Source organism: Vidua macroura, chromosome 7 (assembly GCF_024509145.1).
Source record: "Vidua macroura isolate BioBank_ID:100142 chromosome 7, ASM2450914v1, whole genome shotgun sequence".
Classification (NCBI taxonomy): Eukaryota; Metazoa; Chordata; class Aves; order Passeriformes; family Viduidae; genus Vidua; species Vidua macroura.
Window position 1 is genome coordinate 13,676,219 of NC_071577.1, and position 26,635 is coordinate 13,702,853.

Below are 26,635 nucleotides of genomic sequence, written 5' to 3' on the forward strand. Positions count from 1 at the left end.
AAGAAATACCTGTTAAAACTTGTGTTCCCAGTGCTGGCACTGCAGCAGCAACACACAATGGTTTTTTTAAATGGTTGTTCCTTTCTACTGCCTGTGGTTTGAAAGCTAGAAACAGAGGTGCATGCTTTATCTTCCCAGAAAATGAATAATCTCTTTGGGGATGGGCTTAATTATTTTTTCAGTAAAGGTCCTGTTGTCCCACACAGCCTCAGGTGTTACCAGCTAGACTGCTAGTGTGTCCCAAATACAAGCATGAAATTTTCAATAAAAGTAAAAGGCCTAGGTCTTTATGCCTTAATTTCTTCAATTCCTTTAGTATAGATATCCTTCAAAGTAAAAAAGGATAAAGAAAGTGGCCTGAAGATCACAGACATAATTTTAAGTAACTGTAAAATCATATTATTGCTACTTCCCTTCTTTGCTTGTTTTCTCCATCCTCACTCTTGTTGCTCAAATTGATGTTCAATAATAGAACACAGAGAAAACTTACTTTGTTATTTCCTAGGTTGCATTTCTTTTAATTGTTACACAAAATGATCACATAAAAGCAGCATAGAGAATGTTGCATTGTCTTTGAACCTTCACTATATGTGCTTGTTTTATCAGGTCATTTGATAAATTAGAAGCTCTTTCCAGAAAAATGATGTAAAAGCACCTCATGATTTTTGACATAAAAATCAATGTGTAGCCATCACCAGGAATTAGGATAATTTTGCTGAGGATAAGGTAATTTGAACTTCTTTTTATGGCATTAAAGTCGCTTTTTCTCATGTCTACTCAATATAATTGAAATTTTGTAGGAAATTAATTCCATATATTTTGATTATACAAGAAGAGGAACCCTTGCCTGCACAAGTAGCCCTTACAAATGGTTATGATACCTGGACCTTACTGCTGATTATTTTGTGGATGCAAATATAAACAGAAATCCCATTGGTCTCACGATCACTACATTGCTGGCTTTTGTCTCAATTTTAAATTACTCTTGGTGATTTTATTATAAGAACCTGATAACAGTGCACAGTGTTAATGTTGCCCTTTTGCTCTGCAGGAACACTTGTATCCTTTGAGAAAGTGTGAGGTATGGCTTAGCTTTCCAACACTTAAATAACACCTTAGAAGGCTGAAGTAAATAAATATTTGAGTCAGCTGAGGACGTTGGAAACAATGACGGTGCTACCCCCGGGTCGGCCTCGTTCTCCGCGCCAGCCCCGCTGCGCCGCGGCCCCGCCCCGCATAACGAGGAGCGTCCAGCTGCGCGGCGTTCCCTGCTGCTCCTGGTTCCCGGCTGCGAACGATGGCACTGCAAGGGGCCGCGGCGGCTGAGGAGCTCGTTTTCTATGTGAATGGGAGGAAGGTAAGTATAGCCGGGAGAGAGAGGGGCTGCTGTGCCTGAAGGAACCCCGAAGGACACAGATTTAGCTTCCTTAGATTTATTCATACGAGTGTAACCGAATCCTGACACAAACCTCCAGAAGAAGGCTGGATGGTTGCAACCCATTTTGGCTAGCTCTGCTGTGTTTGGGAGAAAAACCGTGTCAAAGTGAAACACACTTTCAGCTGGGTATTAAACTTGGCTGGTAAGCAAACCACTTTTTTCATTTGTGTGTCTGGCTTCTCATCTTTGACGGTGTCAGGTTTTCAGAGGCACAACTGAAAGCAAGACTCCAGTGCCCAAATTTAGACTCTTGAGTATAAAGATAATACTGCAAGGACTGGTTCTTGATCCAAAGAAACTGTAAGAAGCTAGCTGATTCTAAGTGACCAAATAAGAAATACTGTACTCAATCAAGAATGTGGGTATTTCTGTTGCTCTCTGTTGTCAGTTTCTTATAGCAAGTGAAGGTTAATATAAATAAAGCTAGAAAAGAAATTGCTACTGCCGATATCCTTACAGGCTTCCTCTAATGTTTATTCCAGTACGTCAGAGTGCCAGGGAGACTTTAAAATCTGCAAATCATTAGTTAGTTGTTTATGCTGTCTTTAAAGTTCTGCATTTTTATTTCTAGTGTGGCCAAAGGTCAGTTCCCTCAGTATAACATTTCACTGAGCAGCAGTTATTTTTAGTACTTGCAAGGTGCCCTAACACTTCTTTTCTGGAAATGTATCTGTCTGAAAAGGAATTTCCAGAAGGAGCCCAAACTGTCCTGCAGTGTTTGGCAATTAGTGCAGTTCTATGAGAGGGAAGCAGTGAAGGATTCTCTTCTGGCTTTGTGTGATGTAGTCTGTGCCCTGAATTTTGAAAAGCCTTGGTTTCTTAATAAAACCTTGTTTTTACTTTCTTGCTGTAGATAATAGAGAAAAATGCTGATCCTGAACAAATGCTCTTGGCTTATCTGCGAAAGAGGCGTATCCTTTTCTTGTCTGCTCCCTAAAGTCACTCGTGAAAGCCTTATTCAAGTAAAATTCTAATAAATTTTAATTCAAGGTTTAATTACCAGATTAAGGAAGTTGTGATTCCTTTAAGATAAATCAACCACACTAAATGATGTCTCTTTCTTAATCCAAATATTCTTCAGTTGAGCTGCTGTATTTTTAGCCTGGCTTTTTAAACACACAAATTATGCCATTAGGCACAATGAATATGTGTCTATCTGTGTTCCTCCCCTCCCACCTCATAAAGAAGTCTAAAAACCTAGTGGTCAGTAGCTTGACAGAATAGAAGTCCCCAAGCTTTGTAATAGTCTCTCTCCTGGTAAAGGGGAGATCTTGAGATGAGAACCTGTGGCTCATGCAATTTTGAGGGGCAAAAAGGCATCTTCATTTTGGTGTCTTTGGACCATTAAAATAGCTGTTTGTTGAGTCACAGTTTTAGACTGGCCACTGTTCCAGATTCACAGAAATGAGCACTTCTCTCACAAGTGTGATCCTTCAGATGAGATACAAGGCAAATATCCTGACTATAAGTGGGCCTTCTGGGAGAAACTGGGAAATTGGTTTTAGCGTTCCACTGGAATTTTAGATATACAGCTAGTTTGACCATATTTCTTCCTTTTGAGTTTTCACTTGGAGAAGTATTTTTCACTCCCCTTTTCTGTCCCAACTTACTCCTCTTCCAAAATAAATTATAATCAAGTTTTCTGTTTTCTTGGGAAGAGGATTTTGATCATGTAATTCCTTAGCGTCCATCTTGCTTTCACTGGAAATTTTATTCCAATATAGAAAGGAGTCCAGTACATATGCTGATACCAAACAAATTCTGTATTCCTTAGGGGTTTAGGAAAAAAGATGGTCTCAAGCCTTTGAGTGGAATAAAGCCCAGAATGGAATCAGATAATTATTTTCCCTAATGAGATCATTTTCAGTTTGTCTTACAGGAACTAAGTATGGCTGTGGAGGAGGTGGCTGTGGTGCTTGCACAGTGATGATATCAACTTATGAGCCAACTTCAAAGAAGATACGGTATCCTCAACAGAATATTTTGAAACCTGAAGAAAATTTTATGATTGTTGATACCATTTCCAGATATGAAACCTTAAAAACAGAGTTTTAGAACTTGTACTTAATAATAAAAGTATCTAGAGGAAGGGTCACTTTAATCCAAAAGGAGAATGCTGTAAAAATTGCTGTTGATTCAGCTGTATTGTAAATTTGCTGAACTATCATACTCAAATGCTTGATTTACTTATAAATACTGATAGCCCCTGCAAGAGGTTGTAGGAGGCATTAGTTTAAGACCCTTTGGCTTGACCACTGGAATGTGGCTCCTGCCTGCAGGTCATCATGGTGGTTTAAGTCCAGCTGGTAACTGAGGACCATGTAGCTGCTCACTCGCTCCCCCCAGTGGATGGGGCAGAGAATCAGAATGGTAAAAGAGAAAACTCAAGGGTTGAGAAGAGAAGATTTAATAGATAAAGCAAAAGCTGCTTGTGCAAACAAAGTAAAGTAGGCAATTTACTCACTACTTCCCATCATCAGGCAGATGTCCAGCCACCGCTGGGACACCATCATCTGTGATGGTTACTTGGGAAGACAAGCACAATCACTCCAAAACTTCCACCCTTTCTTCTTTTTCCCTCGGCTCTATATGCTGCACATGCTGCCATATGACATGGAATATGACTTTGGTCATTTTGGGTTAGCTGTCCCAGCTGTGTCCCCTCCCAGTTTCTTGTGTCCCAAAGTCTCCTCATTGGTGGGGTGGGGTGAGAGGCAGAAAAGACCTTGACTCTGTGTAAGCCCTACTCTGCAGTAAATAAACATCCATGTGTTATCAGCACTGTTTCCAGCACAAATCCAAAACACAGCTTCACGCTGGCTACTCTGAAGAAAGTTAACTCTATCCTATCCAAAACCAGCATACTGTCATACAAGGTGGGAAGGTAGGGTAGGCGGAAGTGTGAGTCTTACCAGCCCTTTAATACTGAACTCCATCCATTACACCCCACCCACAGAAAGAAAGATTTTGAAACTCAAACTTTAATTAAGCTAAAAACTGGAATAAATTGCTTTTAAGTTGAGAAAACTCCAATCAAATTGTTAAATGGTTACATGTCACTGTGCACTGAAATGTTTATTGGTGGGGAAAATAACATTCCAGTTGTCCTTTTGTACAGTTACGTTACATTGGAATGCAACACAAATGAAAATGTTTAAAGTTAATGAAAGAGAAAAAATTAAAGCAGACTCCTGAAAAAAAATTCAACTGTATTAAAAAACCAAATAATTTTATTGAAATTATGAAATGCTTTGAAGAATTTTCATTTTGGTCTGTTGTTCTGTAGGTACACAGTTTGTGGTAATTGGGAGTGGGGCTGTGGCTGAGCCTCAGCCCCAGTGGGTACAGCTGTGAACAGGTGAACAGCATTGAAAGCAATGAGCCAGAGTGCCCAGGTGCACTGACCAATCACCACAGGGACAGAGGGCACGCAGGTGCAATGCATGACCATGAGGGGTAGAAAAGGTTGGGCTAAGGACCAAGAGGGGCAGACACTTGCAGCCTTCTGAAGTGATATGCTGTTGTTCTCTGGGCAGATACCTGAACCTTCCGAAAAGGTGGGGTGTTACTCTATATGGGTTGAAGCTTTTTGAAATTGTATAATGATACTTTGTGTATCATGACCTTCTCACCTGTGACATGTGCTGTGGCTTATACTGCAACATTGTTCCTATTTTGTATGATATTTACTTTGCATCAGAATTTCCTTTGGATCAGAATTTTGATTATAAATTTGCAGCAGTAATTTTTTACTTCCTTCCAATGGCTGCACCAATCTTCCCTTCCCAATCTTCCTCTTCCAAAATACAGTTGACAGGTTCCTTGTGGGCAAGAGAGACAAGAGGATAATTAGAAAAGACTGAGATATTAAGGAAGATGTAAATTCCATTGAATTGTCCTCATAGATATGCTTTTATATGGGGGACAAGAGACATAGCTAGAAAGTGATCCCTTCTCATTCCAAATGTTAATAGTGACTGCTTTGAAAGTGTGAACTATGTCTTGATTGACTGAAAAATATACTCAGACTAGTTTATTAAAATAATATCCATGTTCTTTTTTCTCCTTTATGTTCCAAAGACACTATTCAGCCAATGCATGTTTGCTTCCTATTTGCTCCTTGTACGGTACAGCAGTGACTACAGTGGAAGGCGTTGGAAGTACAAAAACCAGGATTCATCCAGTTCAGGTGAGAGTGCAGCATCACTGTATAAGAAGATTACTGGTTTCTTTTTTGGATGGAATGGCTTTAGTGACAGTGCTTTTAGAGCATAGGAATTTCATAAGATGGTTGTTTTCCCTGCTAAATGACAACAGGGGACAGCATTGTTTTCTGGTGGTTCATTGATCAAGGCTGATGACATGGCTCATGATGGATCTTACTTTAATATTGACAATCTGATCAAGTAGTTGGTATGTAATGATTGTTGGAGTGGGTCAGGCTTTGTTCTCCTTGGGCTAATGACATGTCTTGGACAATGTTCCTTTGGCTCATGTTTTAGTGTAAGTGCAAAAAAGACAGAAGTCTGCTGAAGGTTAATTAGCTTCTTTTGTAAGATGTGCCTGAACATCCCACCCAAAATAATTATTCCCATTTGATATTGCTTAAAGTGTTTTACTTAAAAAGTCTGGTTTATTACAAAGGCAACATTTTGTATGGCATCTCCCATTTAAGAGAGCATTCATTAGAATGGAGATGAGTGTTGTTTGTGGTATTTCGTTTCAGGAAAGACTTGCCAAGTGCCATGGCTCCCAGTGCGGTTTCTGCACACCTGGAATGGTGATGTCCATATACACTTTGCTAAGAAACCACCCAGAACCAACTTCAGAGCAGATGCTTGCAGCTCTGGCTGGTAAATATTGCCACTTTTTAGTTTGCAGGTGTGTTCCTGAAGCATTTCTTCAGGTGCTTTGTCTATGTGAGTGCCTGTCCATGTGAGTATACATGTCTGCGTGCATGGAGGATGTAATCTTACAAATTGTGCTTCCTGGAAGAGTTGTTATTGGCTGCAGACCTTGTATTCCCTGTCATTCTTTTATTCTGGAAAATGGAACATGGAGTTGTGGATTGTTTCAGGTGTCCAAAACATCCCCATATGTGTATCTTGAATTGCTTAAAATCAGACGTGCAAAAATGATGTCATACTGGAGAAGCAGCTGCATCTGAGCATCTCCAAGGTCTCTTATATCTGGTGTTGATAATGTAATAAGCCTTGCAGGACAGGCCCTTTGCAGTAGGATTAAAACAGATAAGGCAGAGAGATGCAGACTATCTTCAGTAAGGGAAAGTGTGAGCATTTATTGTAGGTAAAATAGCCTTCTGTCATCTGTTGTGCTCTAGAGTCACTGTGGAGCCAAAGACATTTCCTGTTGCTGTGTGGTGAGCTTAGAGGTGTAATGTTGGCTTCCTTCACCTCTAGAAAAAGTCAGGGAGAAAAAGAACAACATTTTGAGTGGGTGAAAAATACTGTACAATCTCTTATTTACCTGCATACTGAGCTGTAGCCAGCATTCACTCTAGTGCAGATCTCAACTATTTCATACTCCCCTTGAAACAACAGCATTTTTTGTCAGGAGCTGGAGGGTCCTAAGTCTTGTGACACTGTTCTATTTTGTCCTTTTGAGAGCTAACAGTTCTTGAGCTTGAAAAACACAAGACTCGCATAAGGACACAACATTCTAAATCCAGGTCTTTAGAGCAAAGCTTTTTCTGACTGATTTCCTTCCTTCAGGGAACTTGTGCCGCTGTACTGGATACAGGCCAATCCTAGATGCCTGTAAAACCTTCTGTAAGGTAAGAAGTAGTGGTGATGGGAGTGCTAGATTGGGGCCATCAGTGTATATGCATACACAAGCCATCAAGATTTTCACTGAGATCATCCCTTCCCTCTGTTTCAAAATGTCATTCTGAGTAAATGGCCTAACTCATTAGAAAAATTGATAAACACAAGTGAACATGGTGTCTAGCCTGGATTATGAAAACTAATTTGAAGTAACTCTGTGTGTTTAGTGTGTGTTAGTACTGGCACGAATAAAAGCAGAATTTCAGTCCATATTTTTAGAATTTATAATGTAATGCAATGTGTCAGAAACCTCCCGAGGAGAAATGGGAGTGAACATTAGTAAAGGAAACAATACAGACCATCTACATCTGCTCTCACAATGTCAAAGGAATTCTACACAGTGGGAATTATTTTGTATTAAGGATGTCAACATTTGATGACTTAAAATTATTTTTTAAATATCATTCCTTTAACACTTAATCCTTCTAATTCAACTTGTTATTAAACTTCATCTAGAACTTTATTGAAATACAGAGTCACTCTTATCTTATGAGCTTTAACTCGTTGCCATTCTGGGCAGCATTTCACTAACATGAATTTCCTATTTTAGGAATCCGTTTGTTGTCAAAGGAAAACAAATGGAAAATGTTGCTTGGATCAGGAAGATGATTTGTTTGAGAATGAAGAGAAGGTAAAGTTTTAAATATATTACTGACCCTATTCAATATAAAACTTAGCGAAAGAATATTGCATACAGTATTTGATAAATAAGATATTTTATTTTTCCTCACAAGAAATTTGGAAATATTTTGAAAAATTGAGGATTCAATGTGTATATTTCCATGAGGAGTCTCTGATGTGTTAGATAGTTTGTATAAGGTAGTTTGGATCTCCAGAGCTGAGATTTGAACAGTTATTCAGGTTCAGTAATATTAATAGTGTGAGCTCTACCAATACAGTGAGAATTATATTGTGGAAGACATTAGGGCATATGTGAAATTTGCTTAAATCAATGATCTATGATGCACTAAGTACTGGTCTCTTAGGGGAACTGCTGACTTGACTCTGAAGAATTTATACACTCTTAAAAATTAGAGCTATGATTGTGATTTTATGTGAAATCTCTTATCCAGACAAATACTTCACCTTGTTCCTAATTTTCTTTCAGTAATATCTGATCTACTTCTTTGGGTTTTGAGTACTTTATGTTAGCATGAAACTACTTTGTTATAGTAGAACTACAGGAAGCCTGTACTTAGTCCTTCAGTTGCTTGCTTCTGCACTGTCATTAGTGTTAGCAGTAAAATTTAAGAAAATATTATGAACACTTCTTTCATCTCAGCACTTCCAAATGATACATGGTGATTTAAAAATAAATCCAAATGATAATGAAATGACTAATTTTTTTACTGACTTCAGTGGCAGTCTATTGGTTTGGCTTTGCTTTTATTGTTATGAAAGTAACGATGAGAGAAAATTCTTGGTCTTTGCTTGCCTTCTTTTTAAGGTGCCCACCAGCCTGTTTTCAACAGATGAATTCCAGCCCTTGGATCCCACCCAGGAGCTTATATTCCCTCCAGAACTAATGGTACCTTTTGCTGCTTATAGACTATTCAGATGCTCTGTTCGGAATTAATTCTTAAGTCTTGCTTAGCTGTAATTCATCAGAAGCAATGTCAAAACGTTTTAATGTTATACTCCTTTTTGGTTTTTTGCCCAGTAGGCTTATTGAATATTCACATATCAAAAAAAGTCATATTGGGAAAATGAAGCTGCAAAGTTAGGTGTTAGGTGAGAAGATAAAGAAGCAACCTAAACTGGGTTTTCAGTCCAGTAGCTGAAGATACAAATACTTTGCCGCAAACTGAATGGCAAACAATTTTTAACATCAGAAAACAATTTTGTGGCTTAATAATTTTGTTAGTCTATTCTCAGATGGCCACCCAGATCAGAGGGCGTTTAGCCCCAGTGATTAAGGCATGCCCAAAGATATAAACAGCTGGAATGGAAAGTGTTAGGCATCCTTAATTATTGACAGCAGGATTTGCCCTAGAAAAACTGAAAGCTGTTTGTTTTACTTTATTATCAGTCTAGAGATTCAAAGCCAGATTCTCTATAGTTAGCTCACTGCTTCTGGAGAAGGGTTGATAACTGTAGGGCAGGAGTTCTTGACTGTGTGTTTGTACCAGCACTGGTTCACAAGCTATTTCCAAGTGATCAGTGAACAGTGCTAGAACAGCCAGAGACACTTTAGTGCATGCATAATCTACAAGAGGATGCTGCTGTCAGTGCCATTGGTGCTCTCCAAGCAAGCTAAGTGGGCAAATACCTCCCTGAGTATTTTTTATTGCTTTTCTAACAATTTTAGCAATTGTAATATCTATCCCTACATCTTTTGCTAGGGGACTGTTTATTATCATTCTTGTTTATTAGCCCATTGGAATTACTTGAAGACATTTCACCCACACAGTCTCAACTTTCACCACTGTTCAAACATTAGCCAGCATAACCTTTCTGTCCCCTTTTTGTCCAATTTAAAGGGATTATGTAGAATTGCTGTTGTTTAAGAACATTTTTTACTTTGTCTAGTGTCTGTTAAACCTCACTTTTGTCTATATGTCTAAATATTTAAATCTGCCATGTTTCTCCATCAGAGAATGGCAGAAAATCAACCAAAACGAACTCTGTTTTTTCGTGGGGAGCGAGTAACATGGATTTCTCCCGTAAGCTTGGATGAACTGCTGGATCTGAAAGCCGCCCACCCTAAGGCACCTCTTGTGGTTGGGAACACCGGTGTGGGTATGTGTGTAATCAGGGCTGCTCCTGTTGCCTGAGTTCCAGTGTGCATGAGGGGAGTGGGGTTATGTTTGTCATTCTTTTTGCATCTTCATCCTTAAGCTTACATTCCAGTATGTGAGAGTTGTTATTATGGAAAAGCCTTTTGTCTAAGTTTGTTCCTATCTTGTAGGACCTGACATGAAATTCAGAGGTATGTTCCATCCAGTTCTTATTGCTCCTGCAAGGATCCCAGATCTGAATGTGCTGAAATACACAAATGATGGTCAGTACACTTTTTTTCTGAAATAGAAAATTTCTTTGTAGTAAGGAATGCTGCACTATTCCAGAGTGCTGAGCAACTCATTCCTAAGCATGCTTGGCTTTTTCCCAGGTCAAGGGGGCTGTTGCCAACAACACAGTGCAGGATGTCTTTGTCTTCATGAGGCAGTGCAGAGCTGACCAGCAATATTATCTTGGGCCTTAGTGCGAGGGTGATTATTCTGGTAATACTGGTTCTGGTGCTCAGTCATGCAGGATGTCCTTTGTGACTGCTGTACCAGGCTCTGCTGAATAGCAGAGAGAGACCCATACAGCACCACAGGAAGAATTAGCATGTGGCATGCTTGGTTACTTTAGGAAAAAGGCTGTGATTAAACTGGCATCGCTGATATGCATTAACTAATCTTTTTCTCAATCATAACAGCATTAATTATAATAGGTTAGAAATTTTGTACCTCAACTTACATGTTTATAATAAGCATGGAGGGTTTTTTTAGTTAGACTAGGTTTTGGGTTTTAAATAATTTCTGGTGGATTAGAACTACAACTAGAACAGGTCTCAACTTACTATAATAGTCTAATTGAATAAAAGCTGCCTTGTACTAGCTTACAGCCAAAGTTTTAAGGAAAGTCATGTCTGATGAAATTGCTATTTGCCTGAAGCCACTTTTTTTTTTTAAAGTGGTAAACTGTGTTTGACAGTTCTGTCATTTCATTTAGAATATCTGTTTTATTTCTGATCAGTCATCCAGTTCTATTCAAAGACTAGTTTGTTCTTAGCTGAAGAGTAGCCAGGAATTGAAAAGAAGCTGGGAGAATGCTTACTCCTTCTTTAGAGTGTATAAATAAAACCTAGGTTTTTGAAGGTGAGACTTACTACTTCTAAAACAAGAGATATGCCATTTTGTTTGCCAGCCAGAAATAGCATTTCCTCTATTTAATCAGATTTAAATGCAAAATAAGTTTTGATGAAATTTTTCTTTTAAATACACAGAATTTAATATTACTTTGCTTAATTAAGATTAAATTTATTTATATTTTCACTTATACATTTAATTGAATCCCAGTATTCATTGAAAACATTAATTTATTATGTAAATAATTGTTTTTAATAGAAGGGAACTGTGTACTATTTACAAAAAAATTAGAAATATAATCTTACAAAAAAACTTCTCAAGTAAATACACATGAGTTCTCTTTCTAATGGGAAAAATGATACTGTCTTCATTGTTAGGACTATTTGGGTTTTTGCTGCCAATGCTACCCACCCACACCTTAGAAGAATAACTAGAATGTGCATATGCAAAGCAAGATGAAATTAGGATGAAAGTCATGCTTAAAAATAGGAGGAGTCTATTGAAAGCATTTTGAAGCTGACTCACCTTTGTGTGAAATTGTCTCCTAAACGTTTACTCAGTCCAAGCAAGGTGCAAGGGAAGCAGTTGGGATGTGCAGCTGGAAGCAGAGAGGGGATTTCCCTTTCAGCAGAAGAGGTGAGGTATTAGTTCTATTTCATAATTTCTAGGGATTTTACCCTCAGTCTCCTGAAATGAAAGGTTCTAGTTCCTTTAAAATGCAAAGGCCCCTCTCCTTTTATCTGCCTTCACTCACATGAGCTGCTCTGACTCTACAGTCTGAACACACTTTAAAACCCAGGCAGTAAAGCAATGGACATGTTACACTTTCAAAATCTTTTGGTTACAGGATTAACTCTGGGAGCTGCCTGCAGCCTCTCTCTAGTGAAAGACATCTTGACAAATGCAATTGCCGAGTTCCCTGAAGAGAAGACGAGGGTTTTCTGTGCTCTCTTGCAGCAATTGAGAACTCTGGGTGGAGAACAGATAAGAAATGTTGCTGTATGTTGGGAATTATTTGCAATTACAATTTGAAAAAATTGTAGCAAATGTGAAATTGATCCTGACCACATGTAGAACTTGCATTTTTAGTTTTGATTTTGCCATGAATTTTCTATCAATACCTCTTTTTGTAGCTTTCAATATGTAGAAATGTACATATAGTTCACATGTCATATTATCACTAAACGTAAAAATATGATGATTACAGAGAAAGGTAACATAAACTGCTTTATTTTTTCAAGTCATTTGGTGGAAACATCATAAGTAGAAAATCAACCTCAGACTTGAATCCTGTTCTGGCAGCCAGCAACTGCATGCTCAATCTGGCTTCAAGAGGTAGGAGGAGATAGCCTGTCTCTGTAGCGTAAATGAGGTTTTAAGTGTACAAAGGTATCTTAAGAGATTTAGGTTCCTTGCAGAATTTTGTCATCTTCCCTTTTGAAAAATTTAACTGTCATAATATGTATCATAGAATAACAAATATGGTCACTTTCAGAATAAAATATCAAAAAAAGAAGGGAAAAAGCAATAGCATTTATTTCTTTCTGGACTCCTGAAAATGTTCAGAATCTCAGAGGAAAAGCAAACAAAGAAAAGAAGAAATGAACCCAAAACCTAAACAACAAAAGCCCCACCCTCCTAATAATTTTTCACTTTTGCAGCAGTTCTTTACTCAGTTTACTTCCTCATTTTGTATGTTTTAGAAAGAAAGGTAGTTATGACAGCAGCTGCAGAGAACTGGAATAGATTGACAGGAGTGAGCATGGGATCATCATGGCAGTATTGGAAGGGAGGATTACAGAATGGGAATTGACCTCTGGGTACTTTTTTAGGAATCTGGTATTATGATGTTATGGAAGATGGAACAACCATTTCAATTTATAGAACATATCACTGATAGTTTTTATATAAGCTCTGTAGTGGTTATTTATTCAGGAAGGCAGCAGGTATTTCTTGCCAATTAAAATACTGTTGATATTGTGTTAATTGCGCAATTGTATGGAATTTTATGGATTTGAGGTTTTTTGGATTTTTTTTTAGGACAAAGGCGACAGATTCTTCTGAGTGATATTTTTGCAGATGGAATTGGTAACAATACCATTACACCAGAAGAGATCTTAGTCTCTATCCATATTCCTTATTCTAGGAAGGTAAGTTATTAGTTTGTTTAGATTTGCTTTATGCAGAGTTAGAGACTGTGAAATAAAGAGTAAGAAGGGGCATAATCTGTCTGTTTAAACTAGCACTGTTACTGCTCACTTTCTGTATTAATTACATTTATTCATTTCAGTGCCATACTATCTCCCAGTTTCAGCCAAAAAACACAACTCAGCAGGTAGCCAGTGATGCTACGTAAAGAGTAATATTCAGAAAAAAGTTTGCCCTAAAATGATGAGGGCAATAGCAATTGTCTAGATCCCCTGTGGAAAGGGGTCTTGGACAAGTTGCCATTGTGCTCACCCAAGCAGGCTGCTCACCTGTGATATGGCTGGCATCAAATAGGTAAAGCATTGTCATCTTTTGAGGATTTTTCTTTAAAATGGAATAAGATTGGATGTGTGTGGTGGTTCCATAAATGTTGCTGAACTGAATAATAGTCTTTAACTGATATTAGGTTTGCAAGAGTGGATTGTTGCTGTGCCACTCCTTGTGTCCACTTGGGAACTCCCGGCTTGCTCCGGCACAGCGGACGGCAGGGGACACTCTCCCATGCCTTGGGAGGGCGGCTAAGGCTTTTGGCCTTGCCGGGTGAGACGGTTGTGACGATGGTGGAAGTAAGGCGTTGTCTCCAGTTGGGGGTTAAGTCCAGGTTTATTGAGGAGATCTCCAGGGAGATCCACAACCCAGGGGAACCAACCGACCAAAGCCCCAGACTGGGCTGTGCAGCACAATATAAACAGGGGTGGAAACATGGGGGGAGATCACCCACCCACCAATGGGAATGTTCGGGGGAGGGGAAGGTGGGGAGGCAGACACATGGGGAATTCAATAGGGGAGATGGGAAGGAGGGACCCCTGGCCCCCATCCAGTCACTCGACACCCTTTGTGGAAGGTTCTGGATGGGTGGGATGGGGAGTCGAGTGATGGACAAGGCACCAGGGAGGGGACAGGGGAATGATCCAATAAACTGGGGGGAGATTGACATACAAGGAAAGGGGTAGTTCAGGGTAAAACCATGGGGGAAATGGGGGTAAAGGGATGCACCATTACAGAACTGGTACAAAAACATGAAACTTAAAAACACAATACAACAGTGGATATGGGATCTTAGAAGAGACTTATGGGTTATATTATATGAATACCGAAGTTTGGCAATACTTTGAAGCCTCTAAACTTAACATGTTGTTATAAATACAGCTCCACAAAATCCCTGTCTTCCAGTTATCTACCATGAAAAATCTAGGTCATCTGAACTGTGTAAGTGATGGCGGATTGGGTATGAGCTGCTAGAAAATCAAAGATGGTAAAGCTACTGAAAGGTCAAGAGATGAAAGTGCATGGTCTTTAATAGTCAGGAAGTTTAATTTGTGCTCTTCATTTTCTGTTCTCTTGCTTCACATAGTGCAGTAACAAGTTCTACTTTCAGATACTTACATGTCTGCACTTCTGTGTGATCTTGCTCAGGGGGAGTATGTCTCTGCATTTCGACAAGCAGCAAGACGGGAAAATGCTCTTCCGATAACCAATGCTGGGATGAGGGTCCTTTTTGAAGAAGGTACAGATGTTATAAAGGATCTAAGCATTTTCTATGGAGGTGCTGTTGCGACAACAGTCTGTGCAAAACAAACCTGTTGGACACTTACTGGAAGGTAAAATTTCTCTGTCTTGTGTGTGTCTCTGAACAAAGGGACTTTGAAAGCTTGGGTTCATGTTCCTTGGGACATGAAAGTACAGAAAGATTTCATTTGCCTGACTGATGCTTTATATGTTCAAGTGAATGATCAAGCCTTAATGATGACTTTTCAGGATTGTTACATTTTGTAGTTTGCACATGTGATGCAACTCCAGTGTGAATTATGCAGAGAGATAAGAGAGATTTCCTGTGAGATAAGAGGATGATGTATACATCAGTCAGTTGTGCATCTTAACCCAAGGTTGGGTAAATTACTCTGTATCCCATACATTTGATAATCCTCTCATCGGTGTTCTAGAGTCCTTCAGCTTGTCTCTAAAAGATACAAAGTTTGAGAACTTTAGATGTGCCCAATAAAGTTAGAAGCACAAGTCAAGTCTTCACCTTTTTAATATCTCTTCATCTATAAGGTCCCAATAATCTCTGGAATTAGTCCCTGACTTTCCCTCCCAGTTTGCAGCACCTTTCCAAGTTTTGGAGGAAAAAATTGCAAATGCAAGCAGCTTAAAAACATCACTAAATGAAGCCCCAGTGGCCTTTTTTGCTATTTGATATGCAACTGTTTGATTAGTTGAAGTGCTCACTATTTTTTGATGCTTAACATTATTAAATTTAGTCCAACAGACTTAATATTTTGATATCTGTGGTTGTGTAACTATGGAGAATTAACAGTGTTGAGATACTTGAAGAAGGCAGCGCTTTCAGAAAATGTAACAGCTAATTAGATCCCTTGAAAGTATCTACATTTTGCATCTATATCTTTATCTACTTTTTTTCAAATATAGGATAGTATCTGCAATATGGTGAGAATCAGTAAGACTGCTAAAGCAGCTTTAAAGCAGTAATAGGGTTTGTTTAACTATGTGTTTGTTTATTTAAAAATGCTGGCATAGCACTTATTTCAGTTTACTTATGGGGGCTCAGCTCTGTGAGCAGTATTGATCTACACCATTTTAAAAATTGCAGGCATTATTAGAATCAATATTTTGGCTTCATTGTGAGCAGGATTATGTCTGCAGTTGATGGTACACATATATGACTGCAATCGGTATTTATTTTTGTTAGTAATGATTTGGTTGTATCTGTTATTCTTCCTAATAGACACTGGAATGAACAAATGTTGGATGAAGCATGCAGACTAGTTCTTAAAGAAATTGCTCTTCCAGGCTCAGCTGGTGATGAAAATGTAGACTATAAGAAAACTTTGATGGTCAGTTTCTTCTACAGATTTTTCCTGGAAGTATCACAGTCATTGAAGACAATGGTAAATTAGTTCATAAAATAATGGAATATGCGGAGTTACAGGAGACACATCAGGACCACAGGAGTCCCACTCCTGGCCCTGCACAGGACACCACAGGAGTCCCACCATGTGCCTGATAGCATTGTACAAATGCTTTTTGAACTCAGGCTAGGGGCTGTGACCACTACTCTGGGGAGCCTGCTCCAGTGCTCAAACATTCTCTGGATGAAAAATCTCTTCCTGATGTGCAAACTAAAGCTCTCCCCTCCTGGCTTAATGCCATTTCCTCCAGTCCTCTCACTGCCCAGCAGAGTGAAGAGGTCAATACCTGCCCCTCCGCTTTCCCTTGTGAGGATGTTGAAGACCTCAGTGAGGTCTCCCTTGAGTCTCCTCCAGTCTGAGCAAACCAAGTGCTCCCCATGTCTGCTCTTGTGCAAGTAAATAAAAAGGGTGTTCTTGCTATATGTTAGTGCTTGCAATTTGTACAGTGTGCTAAATCATTGTCTTTGGTGCTTGGAGCTGCACAAAAACCCAAGTGTTTAACTCCAAAAGAGACTGATGGAGAGATGCCCATTTAACTTTTAGATGCTCAGATATCTTTACCTTGCACACAAGGCTTTAAAAGATGTTTGAGCTATACTAATACAACAACATACTGGTAGCAAGCTCCCAGACCCAAAGACAATATACAAGAGATCTTACTCTGTCTATAGTTCAAAACACAAATAGATGAAATAGAAATAAAGGCTTTGGAAAAAAACTGTAGATATTAAACCAACCCTCCTTCTAGTATGTGCTGTTGACTGGGAGATGAGGACACTAAAGTTTCACTTGCCAAGACATTCTAGGTGCAATTTACTTTTTTATTTTTGTCTTAAATAAGTTCTCACAGAGAAAAATATCCCTTTTACATTTTTCTTCTGCGTTACCTTGAGCTCTTCCCTCTAAATTGCCATTACTAGGTAATTGTTTAGTACCAGGAGTGATTCTGAGCCACTTTTGATCAGACATCAAAACAAAGCTCTTCTGTCTGTCCCTACTTTGTTGCTTACTTTAAAAAGCATATTTGATGAATCCAATATATTTTAAAATATTATTTAGTGTCATCTAAAACCTCTATGTTGTTTTCACATTGTTGTTTTAGGGCCTTTCTAGTTTGAGTCTGGAAAGCATTTCCTGTATAGAGATTTTGTGTTTGATTTTGATTATTGGCTTTTCTAATTGTCATGTTCAAAATGTGAATTTTAGTAGTAATTCACTTCCTTTTCAGGATCCTTGCCATTATCCTGGCATTCCTATGGAATATGGGAGTGTCCTACAAGATTTCAAAACCAGAATGCCCCAGAGTATCCAAATATATCAGGCAAGTGATTTCATTCTGACATTGTTTTGTGCTTTATAAGACTAGGTAAAAAGTCACAGTTCAAATATGAGCTTTGGTGTGAAGGTCAGGTTCAGATTTTCCAATGGACTGGAAGCAAAAGGCTTTAGTGGTTGATTTTAAGTGTATCTCATTTGGAGAATACTTTTTTTGTAAAAATAGATTCTGGGGTATACTCACTTCTTGTAGACAGTTCTTTGAAGATAAATACGCTAAGCAAACTCCATTGTCAGACTGCTTAAAATTGATTTATTGCAGTGTGCAAGCCAGTTAGAAAGAAATGGGAAAAAAAAAAAAAAAAAAAGATTGAAAAGCCCAGGTATAGTATATATATACTATAGCATAGCTATAGTACTGTTGTTTCAAGATCCTCAGGGGGCTCTTAGGTCTTACTGTAGATTTATGAATTAAGATGGTGTGTAATGATTGTGTGCTCAAATTAACACAAGCAGGTTGTCCTAAATCAACAGTAGAGAGCAGCAAAGAACACATTTGGTATTTTCTGATCTTGCCGTATAAATAGTTCATGGTGGAAACATCTGCAAGGATTTTTGATATTTTGACACCCTCAATACACAAGTCAAAATACCAACTTTTGAAAACCTGAAGAAAAAATCAAATTAAGTATAGATAAATATGTTTTTCTTTTAATTTTTCGATAGTCCCTAGAAAAACACCTTTGCTTTAAATACTTCAAATTTGTTCAAATTGTTATCTTAAGTTTCCTTCAGAGCTATTATTATTCTTATTAAAAAAAAAAAAAGGCAAGAGGCAGCAAGAGGAGCCAGGATCATGGGGACTATTTCTCTGTGACTTTTCCTCAGTTTATTCCCCATCTGTAATAAAGTGACTGAACATCAGAAATTTAAACAATTTGTTACTCATATAAATTGGCACTGAGCAATAGAAATTTAGAAACCCAGAAAATCTGAGTTTTTCCACTTTAAATGTCTATTTAGATTTTGTAAGGCCATATTTTTTGTCTACGCTCCTTCATTTGGACATTATTAAGCTTTTAAAATCAAGATTAAAAAAAAAAAAAAAGAATGCTCATCCTGAAATCAAATATGTTGTCATTCTGTGGCGGAAATGTTGAAGTGGTTTGGCTGAGACATCCATTTGAGGAACTTCAGGCAGTCAAGTGAAGAGTGTTTGTTCTTGACTCTGTGCCAAAATCAGACAGTGTGCCAGAAAGTGCAGGAAGTAGAAGTGTGTAGCCTGAACACTTGTGTGCTGGAAGCTTTAGAAGTAAAAACATTTTAAGTTGTAAGCAATTAACTAATTCTAAATGTAGAAAAGGAAAAAGCATGAATACTGACACAAAAATTGGGAAGTTGTTCTGGAAGTTGGCAACATTAGTTGATGTGGCAGATTTAACTGGAAACACTGAATTTAAAAAAAAAAAACTTATCAAAGTAAGATTAATAAGACACAAAATTCATACCGAGGTGCAAAGAAATAATTGGGAAGAAAATATTTAGGCAATATTTTCTCGCTGATTTACATGATCAGTTGCACTCTTTCAGTGAGGAAGACAAATCTTAGAAATTATTGCATATAGCTCATAGTACACCACTTGACACAGGTAACATTCAGAGTAGAATCTTGTGAGAATAATTCAGAAAATTATCAAAGCTTTATTACACTATTCAGTAACGGAGGAAAATGTCCTTCTGAAAAAGTGCTGGGTTTGTCACTTTGATGTAAATAATTAAGGAAAAAAATCCAGGTAAACAAACCTGTGTGGTGCTCTCTGAAGGGTCCTTAGGAGAAGAAAAGAGGAGAAAGAAATTCCCAGGAGCAGCAGTCACCTCCTGCAGCCACATCTCTTTCAGTATTGAACCAGAAGATGATAGTATGAGCAGTTGTTCATTCATCTAACTTTCTGATCACTGTAAGAGTAACAGGACTGTTCTTTTTTTAACTGGGGGTGCTGGGTGTGTGTTTCTGACTGTTCAGGATGTAGAGCCAAACCAGTCTCCCCAGGACCCTGTAGGACGGCCCATTATGCACCAGTCGGGGATAAAGCACGCCACTGGTGAAGCAGTCTACATTGATGACCTTCCTTCTGTGGATGGGGAGCTTTTCCTGGCTGCTGTCACTAGTTCCAGAGCTCATGCTAAGATTGTGTAAGTGTTCAAAATGGACCTGAAGAAAGTGTTATCATGAATTGCTGCCTGAGATTTTTAGAGAAACTAATGAATTTTGCGTGTACAGAACAGCATGCCTGATACCTGCAGGCAAATCCATGCTGGAAGCAGTGTTGTTACACTAGTAGAAGGGTTTGTTGGGATTTAAGTGTCTCACCCTATTTTACTGTACTAGTAAGGGTGAACTGTTTCTGGTCCATAAACCAGCCCAGAGCTAGCCTAGCTACTTCCACAAAGTTCTCAGCTGTGCAGTGCAAGCAGACTTCAAGATTTAGTTTTACCAACACTGCTTTGAAACATCAACTCTATGATGAAAGAAGAAAATTGTTCAAAATGTAGGAAATAGTGTGGCAACATTGCAGCAACAAGGTGGCAAAACTTATATGAGGCTTATAGGAGAAAAGGGTGGAGAAGAGGAATTTATTTTGTATGAAAACTGTTTTAGTGTATGCTTTTATGCTGCCAAGATACACCTATCCTAGCAGCTTGTTCAACATTCAGGCACCAAGACATATTCAAGTGATCTAGTCAGGATTGTCATGACAGATAGGACTGGGGCTTCTAGCTACTGAGTCCTTGTCATATTTCCTGGCTTATTCTTAGGTTAGTGCTGGGTTTTGCAGCTGTCTTTTTGGTCCCATCACTGAGGTGATATCACCCCCATCTCTGTGAGTCAATAGGATCTATTCAGTCTCCTTTGTCTCCTGATGTGGGTGTCCAGAGAAAATGCCTGCACATGTGCTAGAATCTGATGACCTGCTGAAGTAGATGCTATCAAAACATGCTGTTCCTATATAGACTTTCTGCTGTTCCTTCTGATCCTTCTAGACTCCTAGACATTTCCATTCCCTCTCTATTTATACAGATTTTGTAACTTGTTTTATATCTCTCTACATGAATCCTCCATCTGAAGATGAGTAATTGTATCTTGCAATATGTGTATAGGCTGTGAAGTCTTAGAAAGTTGCAGTTGTAACATCATAATTGTGCGGTGATTTTTATTAAACCAATGTAGCTCAGGCAATCTAATGGGCCCATTATTTCCCTGTTGTATCTAAATTATCTCTTAAAATGAAGCAGACTAGTAGTATCTTAAATTGTCTATCTGCACTTTTCCACATGCCAGAGACAGAAAGAAAAGGCATGTGTGAGCCTATCAGCAAATCTTGGTCGTACAAGAAATATACCTCTGTATTGTATTCCCTTCCTCTGTGAACAGTTTGTATAATTAATAAGTTACACTTCTCTCTTCCCATATCCCAATAGATCTATAGATACCTCAGAGGCCCTAAAAGAAGCAGGTGTGTTTGATGTCATAACAGCTCATGATGTGCCAGCTGCTAATGAGTTTCATTTTTCTGATGATCCAGAGATTATATTTGCAAGAAATGAGGTATAAATACAATCTTTTTGCAACTGATTTTCTTAATATTAATTTTTTTTTCTCCAGCCTTTTATACTCCCACTATCCATTTCTGAATACTGTATTTTCCTTGATTCTGTAGTTATAGTGGTATTTTTATAATTTGTTTGCTTCATGGATGATGTAAAAATACAAAAGTCCTAACTCAAAGAAAACTTCTGAACAGGAAACATAAGTTGTGGTTATGTAAAATAAGAACTTCAATAGCACATATGGGAATTGTTCAAATCCACTGTTCCATTATGTGATGTGCATTCTACAGGTAATTTGCGTGGGTCAGATTGTCTGTGCTGTGGTCGCAGATTCAGATGTTCATGCCAAACAAGCAGCTGCAAAAGTGAAGATAGAGTATGAAATGCTGGAACCAGTAATTTTAACAATTGAGGTACTAATAATTTCTTCTGCTTTTTTATTGTTTTACCTATTTAGTGAATGGAAGTAGCAGTTCACACTCTTTAGTTGCTTTTAAAATAAATTTTTTAAGGAAACAAGATGAATTTGAACATCCAATTAAGCAGTCTGAGTATCTCCCTATAAATAAATTTTTAACATTTGTCTAATTTTGACCACTTCTGCTAGACAGACAACAGTTTCAGAAGTATGAAGGTTTCACAAGTTTTACAGTAATAAACATTAGAATGCAAAAAAAAAAAAAAAAAAAAAAAAAAAAGAACTCTCCTAATGTTCCTGGCGAGGAAAAGGCAATAAGCATGCTGGTAGCTACCACCTGGTCAGTCAGCATAGTGTATAGTGGCTAACAGTCAGCTCCTGATTATCCCTAGCATTTTTATCTGTCATCTAGCTTGAATGCTAGGTTGGAGACGTAGGAATTGTTGGGGGAATATGAAAGAAAGGTTTTGGGGATGAACAACATTTTAGAAGTGTAATGCGAGAGTCACATATGGACTTACCTTGGATTAAAGAGAGTAGAAGGAACAAAGGACATACTTGCAAGGAATCAGCATTAGTTCTGGTAGTCACTTTACAGTTGTTTTATATGTGTGTGTGGTCTAATGGAACAATCTTTCTGATAGAAAAATAGGTAAAGGCTGACAAATTTTGTTAACATTTCATTAGAATTGAAACTCCAATGAAATCTTATTAGAAATAAAGCAAATACTAATTTATGAATAGAGTCCACTTTTACTTAGTCCATGTGATTTCTTCCCCTCTTACTGGCATCACTCTTTGGGTGATGCGGTTGCATTCTTACTCTGTGATGTCTTGGTCATTTCCTGGATGTATGACTGGGAAGAGCAGGTTGAATAAACTGAATGCATTTCCTCCAGAAACTGGTGTCATCAGTTACACAAGATGCATCAGGAAAGAATTGCTGGTATTGAATAAACAAACTCAACAATGACAGTAAAGTGATGAAATACAGCTATTCATTGATTTAGGTAGCTGGTGGTTCCAGTCTGTAAAGACAATGGTGTTGGTCCTGAGACTGAAATAGTGCAACAAGCTGGGAATCTTAAAAATACTTAAAACCCCCTATTTCTCTTTTTCTCTATTGCAGGAAGCTATAAAACACAACTCATTCTTTGAGCCAAAAAGAAAATTAGAACAAGGAAATGTTGATAAGGCATTTGAAACTGTTGATAATATAGTTGAAGGTAAACTGTACAATACATTTGATAAGAAATTTTTGGTTGTCAGTATTTGGGTTTGGCTGTCTGCTCTTCAAGTCCCAGTTCTACCTTTTTTTCCATATTATCATTAGGCCTGAGAAAACTCTTAGGCAGTTGGAAGACAACATGACTAAACCTAGTGTATTATTGTTCTGCTACTACATTCAAGTTTTTTGCATCATCTGTTCTTGAAAAAAGTTACAGAATAATTAGGTTGAGAGGGAGTCTTATTCCAACCTCCTACTTAAAGTAGGTCTGGTTAGAGCAGGTTGTTACAGGCTATGTCCAGTCATGTTTTTAATATCTCCAAATATGGAGATTATGCAACATCTATAGGCACCTGTTCCAGTGTTTCACTGCTTTCATACTGATTTTAATTTTTCTTATATCTGGCTGGAATTTATAGTATTCATTGCCTCTTATCTTTCCATTGGGCGTCTCTGAGAAGAGTCTGGCTTGCTCTTGTCTATACCCTTCTATAGGTAGTTATAGACAGCAATAAGATTCTCTTCTTGAACCTTTTCTTCTTATGGATGAATAAATCCAGTTCTCTCAACCTCTTCTCATACATCCTGTGGTTCAGCCCCCTGATGATCTTGGTGGCCCTCTTCTTGACCTGGTCCAGTATGTGCATGCTTTGTTTAACTTATCAAGGCTTTATTTTTTGTTGTCACCACTTGTGGGCAATAGTGTTCTGCTTTAATCCAGTTCTGGTGATGCTACTGGAACAAGACCAATTTAATCTTACAAGGATTTTAATTTGTGTTTTTATTTTAGATGTTGTTCTTTCACACAAGAAATATCAGAGGATTTGACACCAACTGCCATAATTTACATGATGGTGTGCTGTTAGTTATTCTCTGGTTGATTTCTTCTGTCCTCTTCCCTCAGTAATACTTGTTTTTCTCATTGGGTCAGGGGACATTTGCATTGGGGGACAGAAACACTTTTACATGGAGACTCAGAGTATGCTTGCTGTTCCAAAAGGAGAGGATAAAGAAATGGATTTGTATGTGTCAACACAACATCCAGCAATTATTCAGGTAATGCAGAGCATTCTCAGAGAAAGTGTTTGGACTGGTGAAAATAGGGCTTTTGAAGTTTGATTTACAAATCTGTAGGAACAGACACCATAGAAACATGAAATTGCCCATCTGGATTGTCCAGTAACAGCTGCTTTGTAGTACTGCTGTATTCTGATTAACACTCAACACTACACTGTCAGGATAAGTCTCTCCTTTCCCTTTGAAAAAAGTACTTAATAGTCCTCTATTGTAGGCATGAAAAATTCCCTGTAAAGTGCTGAGGCTCCTCCATCTCTGTTACTTTTCCACTGAAGTGAGGAGAAATCAGTTCTCCACAGAGTCAGAACCTACTGAGGATCTGATCAAGTCTAACAGCTGAAAGTGAGGCTGCTATTCTATGCAGCAGTCTCCTAATCACAGATTGGTTTGGATTTCAAGGAGCCTTTAAAGACTATTTAATTCAACACTCCTGCCATAGACCGGGTTGTCTTCCTCTGCATACAATTTCTCAAAGTACCATCCAACATGCCCCGGAACACTCCCAGTGATGGGGTGTCCACAGGTTCTCTGAGAAACCTGTTCCCATGCCTTACCACCCTCATTATAAAAAATTTCTTTCTCTTGTCTAGTCTAAACCTGCCCTCTTTTAGTTTAAAACCATAGCCCTTTGTCCTGTCAATACAAGCTTTGCTAAAAAGTCCTGCTCTGTTTCTTGTGAACCACCTTTATAGTTTGAAAGGCCTTTATAGTTTGAAAGGAAGTAAAGTCTCCCTGGAGCTGTCTTCTCCTGGCTGAAAAACTCCAAGTCTCTCAGTCTTCATAGTTAGAGGTGTTCTAGCCCTCTAAACACTGTCATGATGGTAAATGACAAAACAAAGCTGCCATAGCTTTTGGCCTGCATAGTAATAGCCATAGTGCATGAAACTGATGGTATTTCAGACTCAACACTGGCATTTTGTGTTCAAAGCCCAGTTCAGCTCCATTTATAATTTCCATTATTATTATATTGCCAATAGCCAAGTAGTATGAAGAACTTTGTGTTTGAGAAAATTATTTCAACCAAAAACATTCCTGACACTAGAAAAACTTTAGATTATTAAGAAACAAATAGTTTTATTTTAATAAGAATGAGGTATTACCTTACTAATAAAAATAATATAAACTGTATATTAATCCATTTTTATTATACCTGAAGCTTCCTACTGTTTAGATAATGTAATTCAAGAGCATTATTCTTCACATTGGCCAATGGCCTTTTCACGGTCTGCATGGTAAAGATTTGAAATGTGAGCACTGTTGAGAGTTTGTTGTTATTCTTTCTTTGCTTTTTAACCTAGGGTAAAGGAAAAGTTATATTCTTCTGATAGAAAAATAGTAACATCTGAGGAACCCTTTTCTAGAAAAGGTTTCTATTTCAGAATCTAGCTTTTGGACTTAGTTTGAGTTGGCATAAAATATTAAAACTTGTTTTATAGGAGATGGTAGCTGCGAGTTTAGGTGTTCCAGCCAATAGGATCATGTGCCATGTTAAACGAGTTGGTGGAGCTTTTGGTGGGAAAATCCTGAGAACTGGCCTATTGGCATCAGTTGCTGCAGTGGCAGCAAACAAGTAAGTGCAGTATGTGTGTGTTGGGGTATGAAAAAAAATTAAGCAAACAAGTTTTCCAATTTGGGTAAAATGCTGAGACTTCATACATACATTAAAATATGACATTAACCCTCCAGTTGTGAACTTCATTGGCACAGCAGAATGCAGAAGGAAGAGTTCATGAGTGGAACTGCTTTTAAGAAAAAATAGTTCTAGCTCAGTTCTCAACATCTTTCAGTCAAAATTAGCTTTAATCTATGAGGTGTTATGCTTTTTCTAATACTGCATGAATTAGTTTAAGAACATCAACACATAAAGCTCCATCCCCCATCTTCCAAATTTGGCAGGGCAATATTGGCAATTAGCTGTCAGGGCATACTAAATTCCTTTATAAGCGTAACTGATTTGCTGCAAAATTCACATCAGGCTACATCCTATCAGCCAAAATGATCTTGTCATTTGAGGGGTTAGCTCAATAGGTACGTTACTTCTACTGTCACTGGTATAAAATTTGCTCTTGATTTTTTTTGGCCACATTATCTGTGTTTTTTATTAAGAGGTCATGCTAAAAATAATATTTCTTTTATGGTTTAAAATAACTTTTTTATTCTTAGGACCTTATTTTACAGCTTATGTCCATTTTTCTAAAGTAATTATTTTAAATAGTAAATGCCTTTCTAGACTAATTTTCATATTTTTATTGTTATTCATATTTTGGTTTCATTCCAAGACACGCTATTTCAGTATGATTCTGAATAGCTCAGAGGTGACGAGCACTTAACACTGAAATAGTTTCTTCGGGAGTGGTTTGGACTGAGTTATCTTGTTGGTTTTCAAGAGGTGAAATGAAAATTCTGACATGATTGTAAATGTGAGAAATATGAAATCTGGACATAGTGTTAAGCATATGTTCAGGCTTATCAAAGTTAAGTTTAATCTAAATGTGTGTTTATATGCATGGCTGGATCTGGGTACATGATGAGTAGCCATAGCCATCTTATTAATAACATCCTTTATTTTAATTGCAGTTTCTTTTCTTTTTTGGATGTAGAACCAGCAGAGCAGTCCGTCTTATTCTGAGCCGAGAGGATGATATGATAATCCTTGGTGGCCGACATCCTTTTATGGCTAAATATAAAGTGAGTGCCACAAGAATCCAGTGAAAAAATACCCACCTGTATTCTGCGAATAATATTTCAGTGTTAC

General features: G+C 38.0%; 1 protein-coding gene across 1 annotated transcript in view; it reads left to right on the top strand.

The window, feature by feature from the left end:
• Positions 1–1,286: 1,286 nt before the first annotated feature.
• The window catches only part of AOX1 (aldehyde oxidase 1), a 38,294-nt gene continuing 12,945 nt past the window's right edge, over positions 1,287–26,635 (top strand). Inside the window, 23 exon segments of the mRNA XM_053982480.1 lie at positions 1,287–1,357; positions 2,292–2,349; positions 3,306–3,402; positions 5,519–5,627; positions 6,165–6,291; positions 7,171–7,232; positions 7,832–7,912; positions 8,729–8,809; positions 9,876–10,020; positions 10,190–10,282; positions 11,983–12,134; positions 12,377–12,470; positions 13,176–13,285; positions 14,760–14,944; positions 16,090–16,252; positions 17,502–17,594; positions 19,572–19,741; positions 21,029–21,155; positions 21,448–21,570; positions 22,705–22,801; positions 23,735–23,859; positions 25,317–25,450; positions 26,481–26,568. Coding sequence (XP_053838455.1) covers positions 1,298–1,357; positions 2,292–2,349; positions 3,306–3,402; positions 5,519–5,627; positions 6,165–6,291; positions 7,171–7,232; positions 7,832–7,912; positions 8,729–8,809; positions 9,876–10,020; positions 10,190–10,282; positions 11,983–12,134; positions 12,377–12,470; positions 13,176–13,285; positions 14,760–14,944; positions 16,090–16,252; positions 17,502–17,594; positions 19,572–19,741; positions 21,029–21,155; positions 21,448–21,570; positions 22,705–22,801; positions 23,735–23,859; positions 25,317–25,450; positions 26,481–26,568 — 2,574 coding nt within the window. The 5' untranslated portion in view covers positions 1,287–1,297.